The 23681-nt window shown below is 41.3% G+C and overlaps 1 protein-coding gene across 5 annotated transcripts in view; it reads left to right on the top strand.

The window, feature by feature from the left end:
* NR2C2 (nuclear receptor subfamily 2 group C member 2) overlaps nt 1–23681 on the top strand; it is an 88453-nt gene that overhangs the window by 54140 nt on the left and 10632 nt on the right. For 4 of the 5 annotated variants that reach the window (XM_006758313.2, XM_006758310.2, XM_006758312.2 and 1 more), the window contains 10 exons: nt 8204–8404; nt 10559–10661; nt 13533–13712; nt 14910–15057; nt 15820–15913; nt 18268–18401; nt 19296–19473; nt 20550–20671; nt 21410–21549; nt 23101–23238. In XM_006758313.2, coding sequence (XP_006758376.1) covers nt 8204–8404; nt 10559–10661; nt 13533–13712; nt 14910–15057; nt 15820–15913; nt 18268–18401; nt 19296–19473; nt 20550–20671; nt 21410–21549; nt 23101–23238 — 1438 coding nt within the window. The remainder of the gene's footprint in view (nt 1–8203; nt 8405–10558; nt 10662–13532; nt 13713–14909; nt 15058–15819; nt 15914–18267; nt 18402–19295; nt 19474–20549; nt 20672–21409; nt 21550–23100; nt 23239–23681) is intronic. The other variant, XM_015560399.1, reaches the window with a different exon arrangement.

Here is a 23681-nt window from a genome sequence, read left to right as displayed (position 1 = left end):
GTTGTGATGGCTGTGTGCTTATCAGCAGAGATGCGTGATTGTTAGCGGAGATTTAGCAGTTCTGTACTTAGGGTGAGGGTAGGTTATCTTTTAACTCCTGGCCAAATTGTAAGACACAGGTGGTTTCTGGTAATTAGGAGTTTCCGAAGGAACCAGAAACTTATAGTTTTTAAGATGGCTTTGTCTAAGCCAATATTTCTAATGGCTCCCAACATCTGGCAGCCACAATCAATTTAATGTATCCTATTCAGGTTTGTGGAAATGCCTTAAGCCATTCCCAGATGCAGGTGACTACATGTGTGACTCAACCCTGTTGAGTCCCCAAGTCTCATCAACCTTTTGATGAAACTCTTGAAATTATGACATGCTGGAATTGGTCTACGGCATTCCTTCCCTCCTTCCCCCCATCCTTCTCTTCCTTTCATCCTCTCCTTCCTTCTTTCTTTAAAATCATTTATTTAAAAAACTTACTTAAGCCAAAGCCGGTTTGGCTCAGTGGATAGAGCGTCGGCCTGTGGACTGAAGGGTCCCAGGTTCGATTCCGGTCAAGGGCATGTACCTGGGTTGCGGGCACGTCCCCGGTAGGAGGTGTGCAGGAGACAGCTGATCGATGTTTCTCTCTCATCAATGTTTCTATCTCTCTATCTCTCTCCCTTCCTCTCTGTAAAAAATCAATAAAATATATTTAAAAAAAAAAAACTTACTTAAAAAAGAAAAAAGAAAAGCCATAGGGAACACCACTTATCTGAGGATGAAGCTTATAGCCTAAGCCATTGAATCACAAAGTGGCTTTTCACTAAATCTCACAGGTTTTCATCATATGCACATCTTTCCAGGTGGTTTTCAAATTGTGTTCTTTATTGCTTCCCAGATTACATAAACATTAGGTCCAAATTTTATTGTTTTAATCCAGCTTTCAAAGTGATTGTGATAGATTAAAAGAAAAACACACTTGAATATGTCATGTTCCAAAGTTGACACACCAGAGATCACCAGTGCACTCACTTGTACTGCCATGTTTATTCTCTCTGGGGCAGACCGTGGTATAAAGCTTCTCTTGCCACCTTTGTGTTTTTAAGGTTTTCCTGAGATCATACTCCCCATTTCAAGTTTGTGTTTTTCAGGAGAGCATCATTTTACTCATTGTTTGACCTAAGGAAATATTTAAATTTGAGCTTATAAAATTCATTTAATACTTCTTTTATCTGCTCTATATATTGAGGTTTCAAATTTTATTAGGAAGGGGTTCTGCTATTTATATATATATATATTTAATTTTGCAGTCTTTATAATGGTCACCTGGGGAAGGCATCTTGAGCTCTTAAAGCACCCCATTTTGCTTACTTTTCCCTTCTACCAGCTCTTTATTCCTATGTATTCCTTCTTTGAGCTTCCCTTACCTGTTCTCTGTCATTTCTACATCCACAATCATCTGCTGTTGTCTTTCTCACTCTGAGGTTCTAGTGGCCTCTCTCAGGTACTGATAGTAGCTGTTGCTTGTTTGTAGGTTTTGAATGGGTAATAGATGCATGCCATAACAAAAACACCAAACTTAGTAAGAGTAAAAGATGAGTCTTCTTTTCTCCTCTTCACCAAGTGTCTCCCAAAAGGTAGCCACCGTTAACACATTACTTACTTATTATTGCAGGCTCTACATATGCACCTACAAGCACATGTATAAATACATGCAGCATATTTTTAAACATGTGTCAACATTCTGCCCACACTTTCTGCACCTTACTCTTTTTCCTTAACATCTTTTGGAGATGGTTTCATGTGATACACATAGAACTTCCTTCTCTTGAGTGGCAATTTGATGCCCCATTTCATGGATGCTGCAAAGAATAACCTGCTTAATTTAGCACATGTGAAAGTATTTCTGTATGATCAATTTCTCAAAGTAGGATTGCTGAGAAAAAGGGAGTATCCTGTGTCAGTTTTTGTTGTTGAGGTATACCGTAAGTCCTCACTTAACATCGTCAATAGGTTCTTAAACTTTTAAGTGAAACAATGTGTAACAAAACCAATTTATCACAGGCTAATTGATTTAAACAAATTCCTACAGCATCTCATCAACACTATAAGGAAACAACATTGAGTGTTTTTCAGGGGACACTGTTATTGACATATAACATATTAGTTTTCAGGTGTGCAACATAATGATTTGATATTTTTATGTATTGGGAAATGATCACAATAATAAATCTAGTTACTGTTCATCATCATACATAGTTACATTTTTTTCTTGCAACAAGAACTTTTAGGATGTACTCTCAGCAACTTTCAAATATACAATACAGTATTATTAACTAGTCACCATGCTGTACATTACATTTCTGTGACTTACTTATTTTATAACTGCAAATTTATAATACCTTTTGGGCATCTTCACCCATTTTGCTCACCCCCCATTCCTGATTCTGGCAGTCACCAATCTGTGTTCTGTACCTGAGTTTGTGGGGGGTTTTTGTTTGTTTTGTTTTGTTTCTAAGATTCCACATATAAGTGAGAGTATATGGTAAATGAGTATTTAACAATATTCTTCTAGTTCATGAGCATGGAATATCTTTGATTTATTTATGTCTTCTTCATTTTCTTTTATTAATGTCTTATAGTTTTTAGTATACAGGTCTTTCACCTCCTTGGTTAAATTTATTCCTAGGTATTTTTTTTTATGCAACTGTAAATGGGATTGTTTTCTTAATTTCTCTTTCTGATAGAAACACAAAAGATTATTCTAACAGGTTTTTTAAAATATATTTTTATTGAGCCTGATTGGTGTGGCTCAGTAGTTGAGTGTCAACCTGTGATCCAGGAGGTCACCATTCGATTTCTGGTCAGGGTACATGTCTGGGTTGTGGGCTCGATCCTCAGTAGGGGGCATGCAGAAGGCAGTCGATCAATGATTCTCTGTCATCATTGATGTTTCTATCTCACTCTCACTCTCCCTTCCTCTCTGAAATCAATAAAAATATGTTTTAAAAAATTACTTACCACCTAAATTTTGCAAGGGGCTAAATGGAGAAGTTATTTGTTTGATCATTGCCTATGAGCAACACTTAACTATTCATATGAGTTAAAATTTACATTTAGGTAAAAGATTGATTTACCTTTTTGCATAGGTCAAAAATATTTTTAAACAGATTTCTCTTTTTAATTTAATCATGTTTGCTATCGTCCTTTGTTATGCTCTAATATGTCCTGACCTATAACGATTTGACAAATTTTATCTATATGTACTTATTTACACATGTATGTGTGTGGTAGGTATGCATGCATGGATGTGTGTGTATGTATATATAAATTGTATAAGGTAAATATTAAATAGTATAAGAAAACTTGAAGACCTGGTTTTAGGAGGGAAAACCCCCTTGAGTGGCTCAAACTCCCAGCAGGGTCAGCCCATATCCTTTTCTGGGCTCCTTGGGTTGCTCTTCATTGTCCTTGAGCCTAAGATCAGTTCTAAGAGTTCCTTCCTCTTAAGGCTTTCTGTATGCCAGAACATTTCATGTTACTTGGAACATTTTCCCTAAACCTTTATCTGGCTCCCTTCTTCTCAGCCTTGAATCTTATTTTAAATGCCACTTCCTCACAGAGGCCTTCCCTGACCTCTCTTTCTAAAGTTAAGTGCCTGTGTTATTCTCTCTTACCCCAGCCTGATCTTTTCCCTCATAATATGTAGCATAAACTGAAGTTATTAACGAGTTGATCTGCTTACTTATTTTTTTTGCCAGTCTTTAACACTTAAAAGCGTCACTAGAGCAGTAGCCATTTCCATAATGCCTGTAATCTAGCAAAGCACCTGGCACAGATTAGAACCTGTAAGTAGTTGAGAAATTATGAAAGAGTGAGGGAGCCATAGAAAATCTTGATTTTTCCCACTGGGAGAGAGAGACTTGATGAGCTGAAAGGCTAAGACAAGACAAGTGAAGAGAGAAGTATGTGAGAGCTCAGAGGGAGGAAATACTTTTATCAAGATCCTGTTATGTTCTGGGCAGTGTACCAAGTACTTCCACAAACATTATATTATTTCACTTTCCTAGTAATCCTTTTTCATAGATATGTAAACAGAGGCTCAGAAGGCTCATATAAATGCTTCACATTGATACAATTAGCAGTACAGCAAGCATTTCATCTATGGCTCTAGCTGCAAAGCCCTATCTCAGAATCACAAACTCAGGTGTTTACAGGACCAGGTTGCCAAGGTGTAGGGATTGAGATGAGCCAAAGAGTTTGTGCCCCTGGCTCTAAAGATCTAAATAGGCAGTTACACCCAGCCAGCCTATGCCATGGAGGAATTGAGCCCGGATGGCCAGAGCTTCCAGTTTGTCAGGAGAACTATAGATCTGATTTTTCTGGGAAATATTCTATTTTTAGACGATGGTAACCAGTTTTTTAAATTTTTAAACTTTGGGAAGCCAAACAAAAGTTACCCAGTGGCTGGTTTTTGCCTTCAGGTGGTCCATTTGCAGGCTCTTCTTTACAACAGAAATGATGAGCCCACCCTGGCTAGAACAGAGTGTGGAAAATAGCACTGTGTCACTTCACATTGAGGTCCTTTGGGAGCAGAACTAGACAGGGCCTTGGGCTAGTAAAATATAGTCAGCTCTGCTATCATATGACATAATGCATTTCTAAAATTTCCTACACTATTCATGATTGTGCAATGGAAACCACAGGGCTTATGGGAATCTCTGTCTCTGTCATCACATGGCCTTCTTATAAGGACATCAATCATTGGATTTAGGGCCCATCCGAATTCCACTGTGACCTCATACTAACTTGATTACATCTGCAAAGACCCCGTTTTCAAATAGGGTTACAGTCACAGGTCCTGGGGGTTAGGACTTTTGGGGGGACATGATTCAACCCACAATACCTCACTTCTCCTTCATTCCTCCAAAGGAATGTCTAAATGTTAAAAAGTTTGGATGCATCTTTTTTTAAAAAATATATTTTATTGATTTTTTTACAGAGAGGGATAGAGAGTTAGAATCATCAATGAGAGAGAAACACTGATCAGCTGCCTCCTGCACACTCCCCACTTGGGGATGTGCCTGCAACCAAGGTACATACATGCCCTTAACCAGAATCGAACCTGGGACCCTTGAGTCCACAGGCCGACGCTCTATCCACTGAGCCAAACCGGTTAGGGCTGGATGCATCTTCTTAATTTGGTATTTCCTTGGTCTCATTAAACAGGAGTCCACCTGCTCATGTATGTTAGCGATGTCTTGGTTTGCTTAATGGTCATCACCTTAGGGTTCCAATGGGATATTTAGGGATTATGTTTTTCTGCTTACATTTCTAGCTTTTTCATCTCTCTGAATGGAAAATGTAAATGTCTTCGGAAGGAAGAATAAACAAAAATATTTTTAAATGTTTGTAAATAATTCATTGAACTCATGCCGTTTTCTTTTGAAACAGCATTGTCTGATTTTCCATATCATATAGTTAACAAAGCTCTTGTATTAGTCTCTGTGAATTTCCTGTCTAACCATGGAATTCCATGTCACAAGTAACAACATCTATCAAGATGTGGCATAGATTCCAGACTTGCCCATGTATATGCTATAGGGAACTGAGTTGCAGCCAGATATGCAGCACATCTCCCCTTGCCCATGGCCCCGACACAACAACCCCAAGACTCCTGTTTGAAGTGAGAGACTGTTGGTGTCCTCAGGGAGAGAAGGTGGACAGTGTTCTCAGCTGGGCCCTTATCCTGGGAGAGAGCAGGGCAAGGGTCTAGAACAGCTTTAAAGAACCTGATGAGTGGGAATAAGAGAAGTTACTCTTGTTATAGAAACTACTAGTAGCCCGGTGCATGAAATTCGTGCACATTAAAAGGGAATTAATTGCCCTAACTGGTTTGGCTCAGTGGATAGAGCATCGGCCTGCAGACTCAAGTGTCCCGGGTTCGATTCTGGTCAAGGGCATGTACCTTGGTTGCAGGCACATCCCCAGTGGGGAGTGTGCAGGAGGCAGCTGATCATTTATTAATAAATAAACAGTAATAAAAGGATATAGCAACAACAGAGGCATCATATAAAAACGATGAAAACAACAGAAACATGATATAAAAACAACAGTGATGCAAACAGTGACTGATAAAGTGATTAAACTTATTCTAATATCTCCCTGTACACCACATTTAGAGTGAAAACACTTTCAGAGTGCTTGACTAATTTCCCTTGTGATGAAGTGCTTAGAACTTTAACTGTAACATCACATGCTCTTCAAACTCGAGAGAAAGCAATATGTAACTGACCATGTGCAAAAACGGGTTCAGGTAGGCATATTCCTACTTTGTCTAGAGTTTGTCCTTGTGACTTATTAATAGTCATCACAAATGCTGGCATCATGAGAAACCGTCCTCGAATCATTTTAAATGGGAGGCCAGTGTCAGATGGGGACAAATTAATTATTGGAATCAGAATAGCCTCTTCCTCTGCAGATCCTGTTAATACTTCAGCTTGGATAATGTTAGGTCGTAATCTTTTGATAATAAATCTGGTACCATTACAAAGACTCCATTTACTATTGAGATTTCTCAATAGCATGATGATTGCACCCACTTTCAATTTTAATTTATGGCACAGCATTCCCGAAGGAGTAATACTATTAAGAAATTTGATGGGAAAATTTTCCTTTTCAGCGTCATCTGTGGAATCAATGAAATCTTTATCAGTTAAATATGTGTGAAAATCTCCATCGAGTATATCCAGATTTTCTTCTTTTAATTTTTGAACATGCTCATTTTTTGGACAAAGAATTGCATGTTTAGATATATTTTTAATATTATCTATAGCAGTGGTTCTCAACCTTGGCTGCACATTAGAATCACCTGGGAATCTTTTTAAAATCCTGATTCCTGGGCCTCATCCTCCGGAAATTGTTTCTTTGTTATGGGGTGGGAACACAACATTAGTAACAAAGAAATAAAATTAAAACTTTATTGTGGGGAGCCCCTACAGTATTTTGGACAAGTTCAAGCCTTGGACTGATGAGAGGGCACAGTCCTCTCATTGCCACATGCAAGTCCCAGCTTGGAGGGCAGGGCCCTCCCAGCACAATTATAGCCAACAGCTATACTTGTAAGCTTAAAACCGTGGTCTGAACATGTGGCCCCACCTGCCTGAGTGATGCAGGCTTGATAGAGTTCAGGTGCATGTAACTGAATAGGATTGAAACCCACGAGAATGTTGTAAACATCTTGACCATGCCCTTAATTTGCCTTGTGGAATTGGCTATAAAATAAAGACACGACTTAAAAAGACTTTTTTTTTTTTTTTTTTTAATTTTTTTAAAAAAATATATTTTATTGATTTTTTTACAGAGAGGAAGGGAGAGGGATAGAAAGTTAGAAACATTGATGAGAGAGAAACATCAATCAGCTGCCTCCTGCACACCCCTCACTGGGGATGTGCCCACAACCAAGGCACATGCCCTTGACCAGAATTGAACCCAGGACCCTTCAGTCCTCAGGCTGACTCTCTATCCACTGAGCCAAACCGGTCAGGGCAAGAACAAGGATATCTTTTAAGTTAAACCTATCATGTGCTGCTTACTACTGTCTTCATTTGATAAAATAAAGGGCTTTTCTTTTTTCAATTTTATTGAGATATAATTGATGTGAAACAAGTTTAAAGTGTACAACATAATGAATTGACTTACTAATTGTGAAATGATTACCACAATAAGTTTAGTTAACATCCATCATCACATATAGATACAGAAAAAAGAAAAAGAAAAAACGTATTTTTTTCTTGCAATGAGAACTCTTAGGACATATTCTTTTAATAGCTTTCAAATACACCATATAGCAGAGTTAACTGTAGTCATTATGTTGTGCATTAAATTCCCAGGACTTACTTCTCTTATAACTGGAAACTTATGCCTTTTGACCATCTTCACCTAATTACCCTTCTCCTCACCCCTAAAGGGCATTTTCATTCTAAAATAGTGGGAATGATACCATCCTGGAATAAAGTTTTATGAAAAACTATAGCTTTATGAAAATTGTATTCTGAAAAGTTCACTGTTGTGTTTTATTTTTCTCACTTCACCATGCACTGGTGAAACCGCATCTTTGACCAGCATTGACTCCAGGACAGCGTTGGGCAGTCACTACTTTGAGCACCACATGCAAGTGCTCAAGTTGCACAATGTTCCGTGAGAGCAACCTCCATGTTGTGTCTTGTAGATTGTGACAGACCAGCAGACAGGACAGAAGATCCAGATAGTCACCGCAGTGGACACCTCTGGATCCCCCAAGCAGCAGTTCATCTTGACCAGCCCAGATGGAGCTGGAACTGGGAAGGTGATCCTGGCTTCCCCAGAGACATCCAGTGCCAAGCAGCTTATATTCACCACCTCAGACAACCTCGTCCCTGGCAGGATCCAGGTAAGGCCTGTTGACAGAGCATTCATTTACACATTTCTGCTACTGGATTTGTTCCTGACTGTAACCTCTGCTCTGCCTTGGAGGCCAAATCTGTTTCTAAAAGATGCTTTGGGGACTGGCAAACATGGCAGGTTGCTGCTTTGGCTAAAGTAAATAGTCAGCAAATGAATGGCAAGCCCAGTAGGCAGCCAACTATAGTGCTCAGATGGGATGGAAGTTAAGCCAGGAAAAATCAGTGGCACACAGGAGACTGTCATGAGTGAGCTGGCACTAAGGCCACTTAGTTAACAAAGGCCACACGGTTAACAAAGGCCCTTGGCCCAGGATATTTTAGGGATACCACTTTGGGCTGACCACAGTCAGACAAGGACAACTTGTTCTAATTCTTACCTCATCCTTGTCCAGATGGTCAGGCCTGGTCCAGCTCTTCATTGTATCCTGATTTATTCCTGTGAACCTCTGGGACCCTCAGTTCTCATCTCCACCTCTGCCCTGCTTCTCCCTATTCTGGCAAGGTGGGATGGGGTCAGGGGAAGATACAGAAAGGAGAAGAGCAAGGGCTTGAAGGAAAGCAGGGTTGTTGGGAAGCACTGAATTTCCAAGCACAGCAATTAAAGGAACAGACACTTGAGGGCAGTGTCCCATGGTGGACAAGCATGGAGTATGTTTTGTCAGGGTTAAGTAGGAATTCCATGTTTTTGTTTGTTTTTAAATTTTTAAAAATTTGTGGTAAAATAGAACAAAATTTACCATCTTAATTATTTTCAAATGTACAGTTCAGTGGCATTAACTACATTCACATTGTTGTGCAACTACCACCACCATCCAACCATCCATCCACAGAACTCTTTCATCTTCCCAAACTGAAACTCTGTGCCCATTAACCACTGACTTCCCATTCCACCTTTCCCACCCCCAACTTCTGGCAACCACCATTCTATTTTCTGTCTCTATGAATTTGACTACTCTAGGGACCTCATGTAATTGGAATTCTGTAATATTTGTCCTTTTGTGAATGTCTTATTTTACCTAGCATGTTTTCAAGATTTGTCCATGTCATAGCAGGTGTCAGAATCTCTTTCCTTTTTAAGGCTGAATAATATTCCATCATATGTATATATCAAACTTTGTTTATCCAATTATCTGTTGATGGATACTTGGGTTGCTTTTACCTTTTGGCTATTGCAAATAATGCTGCTAAAAATCTGTGTGTTTTGGGGATAGACTTTCTACTATGGAGAAAATTAAGGAAGGAAAGAATTTTTTTTCTTCTGATAAAGCTGGCTTTAAAATACCAATTGGTTCAACTTTCAGAATTGTGCTTTTGAGAAACTCATAGTACAGTTAGTAAATACTGCCGCAAACTTGCTTTCCCACAGTACATTCTGATAATCTGAAATCAGAATTCCTCACTGCTAATTTAAACTACTCCTTGTTTGTGAAAGGATGGCTATTGATTTTGTTGCATGTTTTACAAGAGGTCATTCTATACAATGATTTCTGTATATATTTCCACCATACATATATCATGGTACATTATTTGGTACATTATTTAATAACAGCTGTTTTTCACTTTCTCATATTGGTATCAGTTACAGTATTCTTCAAGACCAGTAGCACTATTTGTCACCTAGAAAGTCACCTACAAATAAAGGAGAAATAGCAGGTTTTGGAGGTCACCTATTCTAGTTATTTTACTCCCAGCTGCCTCAATAGGAGACCTGCTTATAACTAATAAAGCTTGATTATTTCTCTGCCAAATGTACATCTCTGCATATTTTCAAGCTATTTGGTGGGAATAGAGGCAGCCAAAAATACCTTCAATGTCTTTATGTTGAGGCTTCTATATGTGATTCCCCACATGGCCCCGTCTGGATAATTGTGGTAGCCAGATAGGAGAGCAGATCGGTGAAAACCAATGCTTGACCCTGTCGAACCCCCCAAACCCCTACCTCCTGATGAAGAGGTGCAGTTCAGATGAGCAGCAGGGCCATTCTGGGTGTCAGATTAAGTTGTCAGGTGGAATTTTCCCAGCTCTGCCCAAATCAGCTCTCCTGCATAGAAACTGAAGATTAGGAATTTACAGTTAAGCATTACTTTGCTTAGGAGTCTAATTTTTAATCTCCACCCTGCTTGTTTCCTGATTCTTCTTAGATCGTCACAGACTCTGCTTCTGTGGAGCGTTTGCTTGGGAAGGCTGAGGTCCAGCGGCCCCAGGTGGTAGAGTACTGTGTGGTCTGTGGGGACAAAGCCTCTGGTAAGTAACCCTACGTCACGCTAGGTGCACATCATGGCCCAAACTGGGGATGAGGGGTAATGGAGAGAGAACATTTTCTATAGAGTTGTAGGTTCAAGCCGTGAACTCCACTTTTCTTACTGGGTAATATATGTAAGCAAATCAGTTTGTCAAATTATTAGGATCAAAAAAATCAGGAAACTATTTCTGTGATTTGTAAATCATGGTTGAGCATTGGATATGTATGTGCTACTAAGAAAGTAATCACTTCTTTAGTCAGTATTTGCAGAGTGCTTTGCTGTTTCACAAAATGTGTTATTTAGACCCCCTTCATCCTATAAACTATCTCTGTCATCCATTCACCATAACCCAGTATGATAAACTGCTAAAATGCAGGAGAAGAGAGCATGTGATCCTGGCTGGAGTCCCAGGGTCAGGAAAGGCCCCTAAAGGCAGTCACATCTGTGAACCTTGGAGGTTGAGTGTGCCTACGTGAGGTAAAACAGAAGGGCATTCCAGCTGGTGGAGCCAGGACTCAGTTTGATGCCCACACCCACAGTGTCTTTGGGGAAGAGCTCCTGGGCATATGGGTACCAGGAAAATGGAGAAGATGTCTAGCCCAAAAGTTTAGACTTTGGTCTGCTAACACTGAAGGCTGTAGAAGATAAGTGAGGCAGGCAAGGAAGAATAGAGGAATCCTATGTAATAAAAGGGTTATATGCAAATCAACAGAAAGGTGGAACAACCTGTCACTACACTGACCACCAGGGGGGCAGACACTCAACGCAGGAGCTGCCCCCTGGTGGTCAGTGAGCTCCCACGGAGGCGGGGGGGGGGGGGGAGAGATGGGGAAGCCCACTTAGCCTTAAGCCAGGCTCATGACTGGCGAGTGCAGCAGCGGTGGCAGGAGCCTCTCCGTCCTCTGTGGCAGCCCTAGGGATGTCCGACTGAGGGTTCCCAAACTGCTAAAAGGTGCAGGCGGGACTGAGGGACACCACCCCACCCCCACCCCCAGTGCACGAATGCCGTGCACCACGCCTCTAGTATTTAATAAAGGTCCAGTTCCAGTGCTGCTAGGGGCTCAGGTCTGAGTTTTGTGGTAACTGCTTAGTTCCACTTTATTCTGTGGTCACAAAATTTAGAGGAACTTGAGAAACTTTGTGGTTCTGGTTTCTTATTTGTTTGGTTTTTTGTTTTGGTTTGTTCGTTTGTTTGTTTTAAAAAGGAGTCTGGACCAAGCCTCTTAGGAAGACAGCTCTAGGCAAGAATCTGTAGAAGCTCCAGTTTCCCTTGCATCTTGTGACACGATTTGCCCTATCAGGGGTGTCCTGGCTCTGTTTCTACCCCTTATCCTGGTAAATCCAGCCCATTTCACCCCTTTGAAGCTTTCACCTGTGTTGCCTCTGTCCTCATCCCCCTTTTATAAAACAGACCTCACTGAGCATTTGTTGCATTCTCTTATAATTGGTTTTTACAGGCCTGTCTTGCCCACCAGAATGTGCTGTTTTTGTCAGACCCCTCCATCACTATGTCCCTACCCACTGCAAACTTTTGAACAAATGAATGAAGCATGAACATAAGGAAAAGGGCACGGAATCTTTTGGGCTTCCCCATTTGTCACGCTCTTTCTGAGCTTAAAGAAACAGCCTAGTCACAGGCTCATACTGCCATTGTCTCCAGATATTGGAGATCACTCTAAGGGTTAGAAAGCCTAAGGAAATACCCTGCAAAAAAGGAAAAATGATGCCTACATGGTAGGTAACAGTTTTAGCACAACTGTTCTTAAAGGCACAAAATAGAGACCCTCCAAGTATACCGTTGGGGAATGGCTCCAAGTGCTAGAGCTTAGGACAATAGGATGCTCTATAGCTGCTATAAATGATGATCCCATGAAACGTGTCCTCCCAGCAGTAGCTAAGACATTAGGTTACATAAGACTGAACTATGTGGTGATGGAAGGAGACTTGACTTGAAGGATACTTATTGTGGTGAACACACAATACATTATGTAGGTGATGTATTAGAGAATTGTATACCTGAAACCGATATGATTTATTAACCAGTGTCACCCCAGTAAATTCAATTAAAAAAAAAAACAACTGTGGTCAGTCCCAGCTGGGAACAAATGAGTTACAATGCCTGTGGAAGCACTTTGTGAACTAAGAAGGGTAAACTGAGGTGGGGGCTCTTTTTAATGTCATTGGTAAGTAAGGGTTAGAGACATCACAGTAACCAAGATTAGAAAAAACTGTGCAATAAGTGTATTTCTAGGACTAAGTTTCCAAAAGCATCTGTCTAGTTAACCCAAGTGAGCTACATGGCAACCTTCCTTCACCTTGAACCTGCTCAGTCACAGTCCTCATAATTCCTCTCATCATTCCACTTCCTCCAGGGGAGGTCTAGGGCCCAGGACATGGCTAACACAGGGGGAATAAATACAGGAGTGAGACCCTGTGTGCTAAAATATCACATGCATGTGTTTGCTACCTGCCACTCTTGGCAGGACAGGGGAGCTGAGTAGCTTTGCAGCTTAGGTCTGCAGAGCCAAGACTAGGGTATGTGCAGAGGACAGTACAATTCAGCCATCCCCCGTGAGCTCCTACTGTATGGTAGGTCCTTCATGTACTAAGAGCATTAAGGACATGCCATTTACCAGGTGTCACATCATCTGTCTGAGCTTAAATTTTTTCATCATGACCTTCTAGGGCTCCTGTAAAGATTATAGAGAAATCACGTGAAAGACTCGCTAACTCCTAATTACTAATGCTTAATGCTAAGACCTGGGCATCTGACTGCACACCAGTCACTTTGATAAACATACATTAAAAATAGGGCCTGTGACGGGTCACCTCTTTTCTTGGTTAAACTGCTTCATACACTCTATCCTCTCAGGCCGTCACTATGGGGCTGTCAGTTGTGAAGGCTGCAAAGGTTTCTTCAAAAGGAGCGTAAGGAAAAATCTGACCTACAGCTGCCGGAGCAACCAAGACTGCATCATCAATAAGCACCACCGGAACCGCTGTCAGTTTTGCCGGCTAAAAAAATGCTTAGAGATGGGCATGAAAATGGAATGTGAGTAACAGTATTAAAGAAACCACGTGAGTTAACAAGGAGGGAGAACGTAAGCATTAGTCTGTTAACTAAGGTTTCTGTGTCTGACTTTAAAATACTGAGAAGAAAAAAATCCACTCACGCTTCATTTTGGTTTACCTTCGGGCTCAGCGTGATGTTTCAGTACTGACACTGCGGGGATTGGTCAGTTCCCGTGTATGTGGAAACCTACTCCCAGTAAATCAAGAGGCAGCAATGTGGAGTGGGGTAAACACAGGCTTTGTAGTAAAGCTGATACCAGATCAAACTCTAGCTCTGCCCCTTAGGAACTGTGAGGCCTGGGGAAGACATGTAGGTTCTCTAAGGCAAAGGGGCCTCCTCTTTGAAATAGAACCCTTTACCTTACATATTGGATCTGGAGTTCAGTCTTTCTTTTAATAAAAAGGTCATTATTTTTCAGTTGTTTCTGGCATGTAAACCTATTCTTATATCAGTTTACTGAAGGGAGAAGTTTCTAGGGTGATAGAAAATTGACAACACACACTTTGCAGAAGTCATGCATGCTGGAGGTGGACATAGAGTTGTTCCTCTACAATGTGTAGCATTGGACAAGCTCTCTGTTGAAGACCCACTTGAAGACAAGTGTTGCTCACCCTGGAGAGAGTCCATTTTGTTAGCAAGTAAGAAGTGAAAAACCAGCCCTAGCCCATTTGGCTCAGTGGATAGAGTGTTGGCCTGTAGACCGAAAGGTCCCAGGTTTGATTCCGGTCAAGGACATGTACCTCAGTTGCAGGTTCCTTCCCGGCCCAGGCCCTGGTTGGGGCTTGTGCAGGAGACAACTAAACGATGTATTTCTTTCACATCGATATTTCCCTCTCTCGTTCCCTCTTTCTTCCACTCTCTCTAAAAAGCAATGGAAAAATATTCTTGGGTGAGGATTAAAGAAAAAAAAAAAAGACGTGAAAACCCAGAGGACTCAGGATGGACCCTCACAAGGCCATGTAGATGCTATGCTGCAGTTCCTTGTAGGCAGTGCCCACCATCTTGAGCTCTTTTCCTGCCTTTAGATTTGGCATGGCATTGCTTGGCTTTGAACCTTTAAAGCTCCTTTGGCTAAAAAGTCCACTATGAAAATTGAGCTTGACTTTCTAAGTAAGACTACGGTTTTTATTGATTCAAATCTTTCCTCTAAATATGAATTACTTATTGTGGTTTAAGCTGTACAGAGTGAACGGAAGCCCTTTGATGTACAGCGGGAGAAACCAAGCAATTGTGCTGCTTCAACTGAGAAAATCTATATCCGGAAAGACCTGAGAAGTCCTCTGATTGCCACTCCCACATTTGTAGCAGATAAAGATGGAGCGAGGTTAGTCTCTGTTCTGACAAAGGGTAAAACTACCATCAGCCTTTGTTGCTGATCAGAGGAGGCACTGGTGTTTTTTGGAAAAGGGGCTTATATGTCTCCCCACCTGCCTGGAAAGCCATCAACTTTGTCTTGCCTCATTCCACCCCTTTTGGAGCTGCTTCAGTCAAACCTCTGTACAGTCCTGAGGATGGCTGATGGGGTCAGAATTTTTCAAGGGCTCAGATTATGTCTTGCAGTTTGGCATTCATACAGGAAAACAGTTGTGGAATTCCAGATTGGGATTTTTTTGTAGTATAGACAAAAGGCCTAAGTCCCAGGTGTGGGCCCAGATAAGTGCCACAAGTTAATTTATATGTTCTTTTTAATGTAACCTATTGAACTTCATTTAAAAGGAACAGAGAGCAGGAAAACAAGAAATCCAAAGGTATCACAGAGAGAACTAGAATTGAGAATGCCTTAGTGATATTCTGAAGATCAAGTTAATATTATTTGGCAGAGCAGCCAAAGTCCCCAGTCAGCACAGAAGCAAGCCCTGGGGATGTGCGTCTGCGTGTCATCCTGTCTCAGGCTATAGACCCAGCTGTGTGCACATCTCATTGCAGAGAAAAGGGGGTTGTTCAGTCACTTAGTGTCTGAGTCTAGTTAGAGCTTTTCTTTTACTCAGACAGCCCTGCAGGTGTGGAAGGGACAGGGAAATATAGCATGATCATACTGTGCATTAAATGTTGGAAGCTACTCTGGGTTTTTTTATGTCTTAAATAGACAAACAGGTCTTCTTGATCCAGGGATGCTTGTGAACATCCAGCAACCTTTGATACGTGAGGATGGTACTGTTCTCCTGGCCACAGATTCCAAGGTGATGTTATATGCCTTCTCCTCCATTTTTATGTTGCAGTGCAGACTGCTTTTCTAGATGTGTGCACCACCTTCTTCTTGGCCTTTAGAGACCACATTGAAAGAATGACCTTCTGCTTCTCAGTTTACTTGTGATTTAGTCCTCAGTGATTTGTTTTAGGGATGCTGATGGCTTTCAGAAACTCAGTCAGGGCTGGCTAGTCATAATCATAACACAGTTTAGAGTTCAATTTGGTGAAAGTTCTAAGGTTCTCTTCTCTATTAACACATTGCATACCTCATAGAAATCTCTAAGACATACGCCAGGGACCACACATTTTTGGGCAAACTGCACGTTATTTAAATCATCATAATGCACTTTAGGTGTTGTTTTTCAATAATTATAACATTTTTATTTACAAAAACAATTAAACAATTAAAGTTCCTAGTACTTTTTTAACATATGGTACTGCGTAAAACATTTTCCTCTATGAAGAGGGACCAAACAAAATTTACATAAGTATCTAGATTCGCTCCTTTTTCCATGGGCATGAAAAACGAGAACACTCGTGAGCGGTCCTTAACAGATGGCGCGCGAAACACAAGAAAACTGAGCGGTACGAAATGTGTTAAGATGTTCACCCCCTGGTACACACATTGGCAAGCTACTGGCATGCTGAAGAACCAGCTACTTATCCTAAGATGGCCTTACAAAAGCCTCTAGATCAAGCATACCAAACTCAAAGACTAACACCGGCCAAATAAACAAGTTTTAAGTTTATGTGGATTGCAAAAAAAACAAAAGCTTCAATTTTCATAGAAACATAGGTTTATTTTGATAGACATGCTAAATACAAAGGGCTGAAATAAATGAGTCATCGTTAATGAGTATTTGTTGTGGGCCACATGTGGCCCTCGGGCCTCAAGTTTGACATGCTTGCTCTAAATGATCTGCAGGAGGAAGTTCAGCCAGGATTTTAACAATTCTAAAACTGTTAGGATAAATAAGTCATAGGGAATTTGACTTGTGGAATACAGAGATGTTTCTCAATCCAAGAGAGAGAGGGAGAACTGGCTAATTTCTGAAGATAACTAAAGAGGAAGGTTTTATCCAGGCAGGGGAATCCATTGTCTTTCTCATCTTGACCCAGGTAATGAAGTGGCAGCCAGCCAGGGCTGAGGTCCGATTTTCTTCCCTGAAAGGAGTAACTTGGTAACAGCACTACTGGCACTGCTGCCCTTAGAGTCAGAGCTGGGCCTGCAGACTACCTTCTCATGTGTTCACATGCACATCAATGTGCACACTCTGTACATTAAGGAGCATCCTTTTTGGGGAAAGAAAAGGCAAAAATTAGAGCCATTACTGGCATAGAGAGATGTCCTCTACCTAGTGGTCTTCAGGCTGGGCTGTAAAACTGAAAGGAAGGATCAAATAACCTTAAAACTCCTGACTACCAAGGGATTTCACAGCAACTGTTCTGTTGTGCCTCTTTTTTGGTAAATAACCAGCCTTTAAATGGCTATACTACATTCAGTTTATCTATTAATCAGCTGATGAACATTTGGGTTGTTCCTGCGTTTTGTCTATTGTGAATAGTGCTGCTTATTAACTTTTGTGTACAAGGGTTTTTGTGCATGTTTTTATTTCTCTTATGTACATGTCTAGAAGTGGAATTGCTGGTCATATGGCAACTGTGTTTAAACTTAGAGGAACTGCCAGACTATTTTTCGGTGACTATATCATTTTACGTTCCAACCTGCTGTGGGTGAGGGTTCCAGTTTCTCCACATCCTCCCCAACATTTACCTGTTTTATTATAGCTGTGTTAGTGGGTGTGAAGTAGTAGCTCATTGTGATTTTGATTTACATTTCCAGTGATGGTGAACATCTTTTCATATGCTTATGGCTATTTATATATCTTCTTCGAAGAAATGCCAACTTAAATCCTTTGCTTATTTTTTAACTGGTTTCTTTTTCTTTTTATTATTGAGTTGCAAGAGTCTGTTAGATATTCTGGTAACTAAACTATTATCAGATGTATGATTTGCAAATACTTGTGTATGTGAGAGAGGGGGTGTATTTTTACTTTCTTGGTAATGTCTATTGAAGCACAAAGGTTTTAATTTTTATGATATTGTTTATCTTTTTCATCTTTCATTTTATCCTGTATAGATTGTGTAACTACCACCACAATCAAGATATAGAACAAATCCATCACCAAAAAGATCTTCCTCATATTCCCCTGTTGTAGTCATACCCCCCTTTGAAGCTGTTTTTAAACCAACATTATGCCTTCATTAGCCTGAGAGTCATTGTGTATGCATATTCATCATGTGTGTATTCATCTTTTAATGTTACTATTTTTTTGTTTAATAGGCTGAAACAAGCCAGGGAGCTCTGGGCACACTAGCAAATGTAGTAACCTCCCTTGCCAACCTAAGTGAATCCCTTAACAATGGTGACACTTCGGAAGTGCAACCAGAGGACCAGTCTGCAAGTGAGATTACTCGGTATGAACCCATGAGGGTATAGGCTCCCCTCCTGACATGCACACTCAGTCACTGCATTGTAAGGGTGGGTGGCAGCATTTTTAACACTCACCCTGTATTTAATCAAGGATTGTAAAATTGTCACAGTTCCTCTGAACATCTTTCTCCTTTCAAAATCAAAGTTGCTTTTCATTCCAGACAATGAAAAAGGACATTGAGTAACTCAGTGGAAGCAGGGGGAAACTCTTCAGTGGACAAATGTTACTCTTCAGTCATTATTTATTATGCCTGGATATTAATAGCTCATTCCCTTTTCACAGTTCTGTTTTAGCCTCTTTTTTTTTTTTTTAATGCATTATATTGACATCAGAGAAGGGAGAGGGGGAGAGAGAGAGAAACAGTAATGATGAAAGAGAATCATGGATTGGCTGCCCTCTACTGGGGACCGAGCCCCCAATCCCGGCATGTGCCCTGACCAGTAATCAAACTGTAACCTTCTGGTTCATGGGTCACACAAGTCTGCTGGTTCTTATGTTCACTTGTGGTCTGATAGCAAAATTTAGATCTGATCCAGTGGAAAGGAGATAGGGTCTGGTTCTACCACTTACTCTATGGGCAGTCTTGGAAAGTTAATTAACATCTCTAAGCCTCAGTTTTCACATCTATAATATGGAGAGAATTCTACTTTGGAGAATAGTTGTAAGAAATAAAAATTACATGTAAAAGTAATAATACATAGATTACTGCCCGAAGTGATGTATAGGCAATGCATAGAAGCTTTCATTGTTATCCTTTCAGCAGGTAGAATATAAGTATCTTTCCCCAATGCATTGTTTTTCTAAATTGTGTCTCAGCTAGAGTTCATTTTCCCTAAAAGCTGTGGATTTATAATGCTTGCTTCAATTTTGCTCACAGGGCATTTGATACCTTAGCTAAAGCACTTAATACCACAGACAGCTCCTCGCCTCCAAGCCTGGCAGATGGGATAGACACCAGTGGAGGAGGGAGTATCCATGTCATCAGCAGAGACCAATCCACACCCATCATTGAGGTTGAAGGCCCTCTCCTTTCAGACACTCACGTCACATTTAAGGTGAGTGTGTTAAGCCTAACCATGTGCCCCCAGCCTACTAGGAGAGGAGCTTTGTCCCAAAGCTGGTCTCAGTTTAAAAATCAAACCTTGGAGTGAGCTCATTTCCATATTGTGGCATTTGATTGGGATATTATATTCTAGAACTGTGTTCCCATTACAAAGCACTTTCACTCATCCTTTGTTCACAGTGGCATTTGACTCTGAAGGTAACCCTGATAGGCTAGGGCCTATTAGCTGACTGCTCTGCCTCCACCTTCTGATAATGGCCTGGCTCCAGTACAGGCTGAGGCAGGCCCGTTGGTCTGCTCCAACAGCAGGCAGCCAGCCCTCATACCCACCCATTGGGTCCTGACCATTTACCCTCTAGAATTAGAGAAAGTAGATATCTGGTATCCTTGATGGGTACTGTGAGGCCCTCATAGGTCTTCCCTATCCTCTCCTCCACTGGCCTTTCTTCTATAGGACACTCCCAGCTTCCATGAGGCCCTCTCAATCACTAGTTCTCTAGAGTGAGTCTTTCTGTTCCCCAGCATTCTTTACTAGAGAGATCTTTCCAATCACTTAGGAAGGTTAGGTCCGTGCTTATAATTGCCCAAAGTACTGAGGACACAGATTACCAGTGAGATTCAAGCTTCAGAGGCAGTAGAGCTCCTTGTAGACAGTGGAGCTCCTGGAGCCCAGGCCTGACATTCTGGTGGTGGGATAGTCTCCTCCTGCCTCTAGGTTTCTGCTCAGCTCTTACTTAGTTGCCTTGAGGCCACCTACCAAATGTCTTCTAATCCAGCAATTTGACCCCTTTTTCCCAATTTGATTTAGACTTTAACCTATGACTCAAAGTGGATTTGCCTTAGAACAAATAATTTATTTGAGGCAAGAGTTGAAAAGTATGTATCAGTATGGGTAAGCTGGGTTGGGGGGTGGTCCCCATCATAGATGGGTCCACGCAGAAGCTTCAACATCAGAGATGGTGTCTCTGGCTGCCATGATGTTGAAATGCAACAGGGGTTTGTATTGACAAACCAAGCCATCCCCCGTCCCTCTGTTACCTCCTGTGCTCTGTACTTTCTCTTCTCCAGCTAACAATGCCCAGCCCAATGCCGGAGTACCTCAATGTGCACTACATCTGTGAGTCCGCATCCCGCCTGCTTTTTCTCTCCATGCACTGGGCCAGGTCAATCCCAGCTTTTCAGGCACTTGGGTAAGTGGCCTTTTTCTCTCTGTATCTCCAGCAAGGGTCTTCCCCTCTCTAGGAATGGTCTGGAAGATTTCTGAGGGCCCTTCCAGTTTGTTCCTATGACCTGGTTTTTTTATTAAATATAGCCAGTGGACCAGTAGCCGAGGACCATGGATGCTAATGTTGCAGTGTTCCTCAAATCTTTATCAAGCTTCCTCCATGTGCTAAGGACTTAGAACTAGCAGCTAGGGATGGAGTGGAATAGAATCAGGAGTCATCCTAAAATCTGGAGACAAGTAGGGACATGCTGCATATGGGGGCATCTGAGATACGGACATATTGTTTTGCAATGCACCTGCCATGTCACCCTAAGTGTAAATTACCCAAGGCAGGGATGAAAACTGACTTCCTCCCTACTATAGTGTCAGCTCTTTCTTTGCAGGGTTTGCAGGCCCTCAGTTCCTATGCCTAGATGTAGGGTATGTTTCCTCCAGAGTCTGCACTCGGCTCTTAGTCCTTCAATTGCTGCATCCTCTCACGACAGAGGCACTAACTTATGTTCAAAGAATCCTTTTTAAGAGAGTGGATAGTTTATCCTCAGAGAGACTTAGAGATTCTTATACAGTGGTGTTCTTAGAAAATGATCCTGAATATACCATAGACCTTCAATACACACTTGCTGAATCCACTTGTTTGGGGCATGCTGGGGTTTGGAGAAGTGCCAGCTCACACCCGCACCCACCCTCACCTCTGTGTCCCCAGGCAGGACTGCAACACCAGCCTGGTACGGGCCTGCTGGAATGAGCTCTTCACCCTCGGTCTGGCCCAGTGTGCCCAGGTCATGAGTCTGTCCACTATCCTGGCGGCCATTGTCAACCACCTGCAGAACAGCATCCAGGAAGGTAGGGCGGGACGTGGGGGAGTATGTCTCCCATCTAGGCTGGCCCATCACAAATTGGCTAGTCTTAGTATCCCACACCATCCATAGACTGAGAGAGGTTTAACTTTTAAGTCATAGGAACTTTACTAGTTAGGATATTTAAATTTCTGCATGATTGCCTGTTTTTCATATAATGAATATGAAAGGGGGAGGGGAGAAGATAATTGAAAAAAGTTGGCAACTTCCTGCTACATAGACATGTAGTGATATTTTCAGAATAATCACAGCTTATGTTTTCATCTTCATTAACAAGTTACCCTTTCGTTTGTAATATTTCACATAGCTTCACAACCCTATAAAGTAGAAACTATTATCTGTGTTACATATGGTAAGGTCCCTGGCTTGCCCCAAATGAAACAGCAAATAGAACGTTTGAGGCACCAACATAGGTCATGCAGACCTCCTGTTCCAGGACAGTTACCTCACCCAGTTCCTTGTGAATGAACAAATGACTCTTCTAAGATCTGTGGCAACCATCTAATATTTGGTGGACAGATCTCAGTGTGTCAGAACTGGGAGACATCTAGTGCAATCTGTCCGCATGCTGTGTGTCCTCAACACACTGAAGAGCACAGCCAGGGTTCGAGACTAACACTGACAGTCTACACTTGCAGCTGAGTGGGAATTCAACTGTACTTGTAACTGAGCATTCCAGGTGTTTGGTGTCTAGCAATGTGACTTCACCTAGCCACACCTTTGTTTTTGTAGTTAATCCTTTGAAATAGTTATAAAAAGGGGATTTTTTAAAAACCCTACAACATTTTATTGAATTTAAGATAGATCTCTTTACAAATGAGATTTTAGTTCTTTTTTTCTTTTTAACTGAGTATGATGCTGATACCCCTCAGCAAAATGTTGTCATGAGGATTAAGTCAGATAACATATAGAATTGTTTTGACAAGTAAAAAAGTCAACATTTTAGGTTGGTAAAAAATGCCTGCAGACACTTAGAAAACCTAACCATTGATAAGAACACACAAATGGGTCTTAAGCACGGAATAAAAGGAATTACCAATTTATACTATACGCCAAAGGTGCTGCCTAGGGTTGGGCCAGGGAGAACTGCAGGTCTAGGGGTTCATTATTGAAGCAGAATATGTAACAGAGTAGAATTGGGATACCTGTTGTCATTTCACCTTCAAAGGAAAATGCAGCTCTTGACCATCTTGAGATAACTGGTTTTTAAATTAAAACATGAAGTTAGCCCTAGCTAATTTGGTTCAGTGGATAAGCATCGGCCTGTGCACTGAAGGGTCCCGGGTTCAATTCCGATCAAGGGCACATCCCCTGGTTGCGGGCTTGATCCCCAGTAGGGGTGTGCAGTAGGCAGCCAATCAATGATTCCCTCTCATCGATGTTTCTCTCTCTCTCTCCTTCTCCCTTCCTCTCTGAAATCAATAAAATAACATTTTTTTAAAAACAAAAACATGAAGTTATTCTCTTTCCCCTCAAAGAACCTTGTATTAGTATTCTTATCAGCCTTTCTTAGGGGATCTGTGATATTGATTTCTAGATAAACTTTCTGGTGACCGGATAAAGCAAGTCATGGAGCACATCTGGAAACTTCAGGAGTTCTGTAACAGTATGGCAAAGCTGGATATAGACGGCTATGAGTATGCATACCTTAAAGCCATAGTTCTCTTTAGCCCCGGTAAGATATGCGGTGGTGGCGCATGTTTTCCACCTGTGTCTAATGATGTTTGTTAACATGAATTGTTGTGAAGATGTCAGTGATGTAGAGAGCCCTGCCAGATTGTGACTGACTGTACTCACAATAGGTGTGCTTTGTTAACTTAGGTAAATAAATTTCTTTTAATTCTTGCCTTTACAGTCCCAAAGAAATGGCTTGATATACGAAATAGATTTAATCTGTAATCTAATTAAACCATTCGCCAGGCAAGGGCATACAAAATAGGGTTCTACCATCCTATGTCTTTTTGATTTGTTTTGTTTGCTCTTTGCCAACTTTCAGGTTATGTTAGCATATATAAATTGAAACTGCACAAGTTTACCCATAGTCTCTGTGGAGGGCAGTAGCAGCAGTTGCTACAGGGCACATGAAAAGGTATGGTCACAGCAGGTGGAAGAGGCAGA

This window comes from Myotis davidii, unplaced genomic scaffold, assembly GCF_000327345.1.
Source record: "Myotis davidii unplaced genomic scaffold, ASM32734v1 scaffold73, whole genome shotgun sequence".
Classification (NCBI taxonomy): domain Eukaryota; kingdom Metazoa; phylum Chordata; class Mammalia; order Chiroptera; family Vespertilionidae; genus Myotis; species Myotis davidii.
This window is presented reverse-complemented; position numbering and strand designations above follow the sequence as displayed.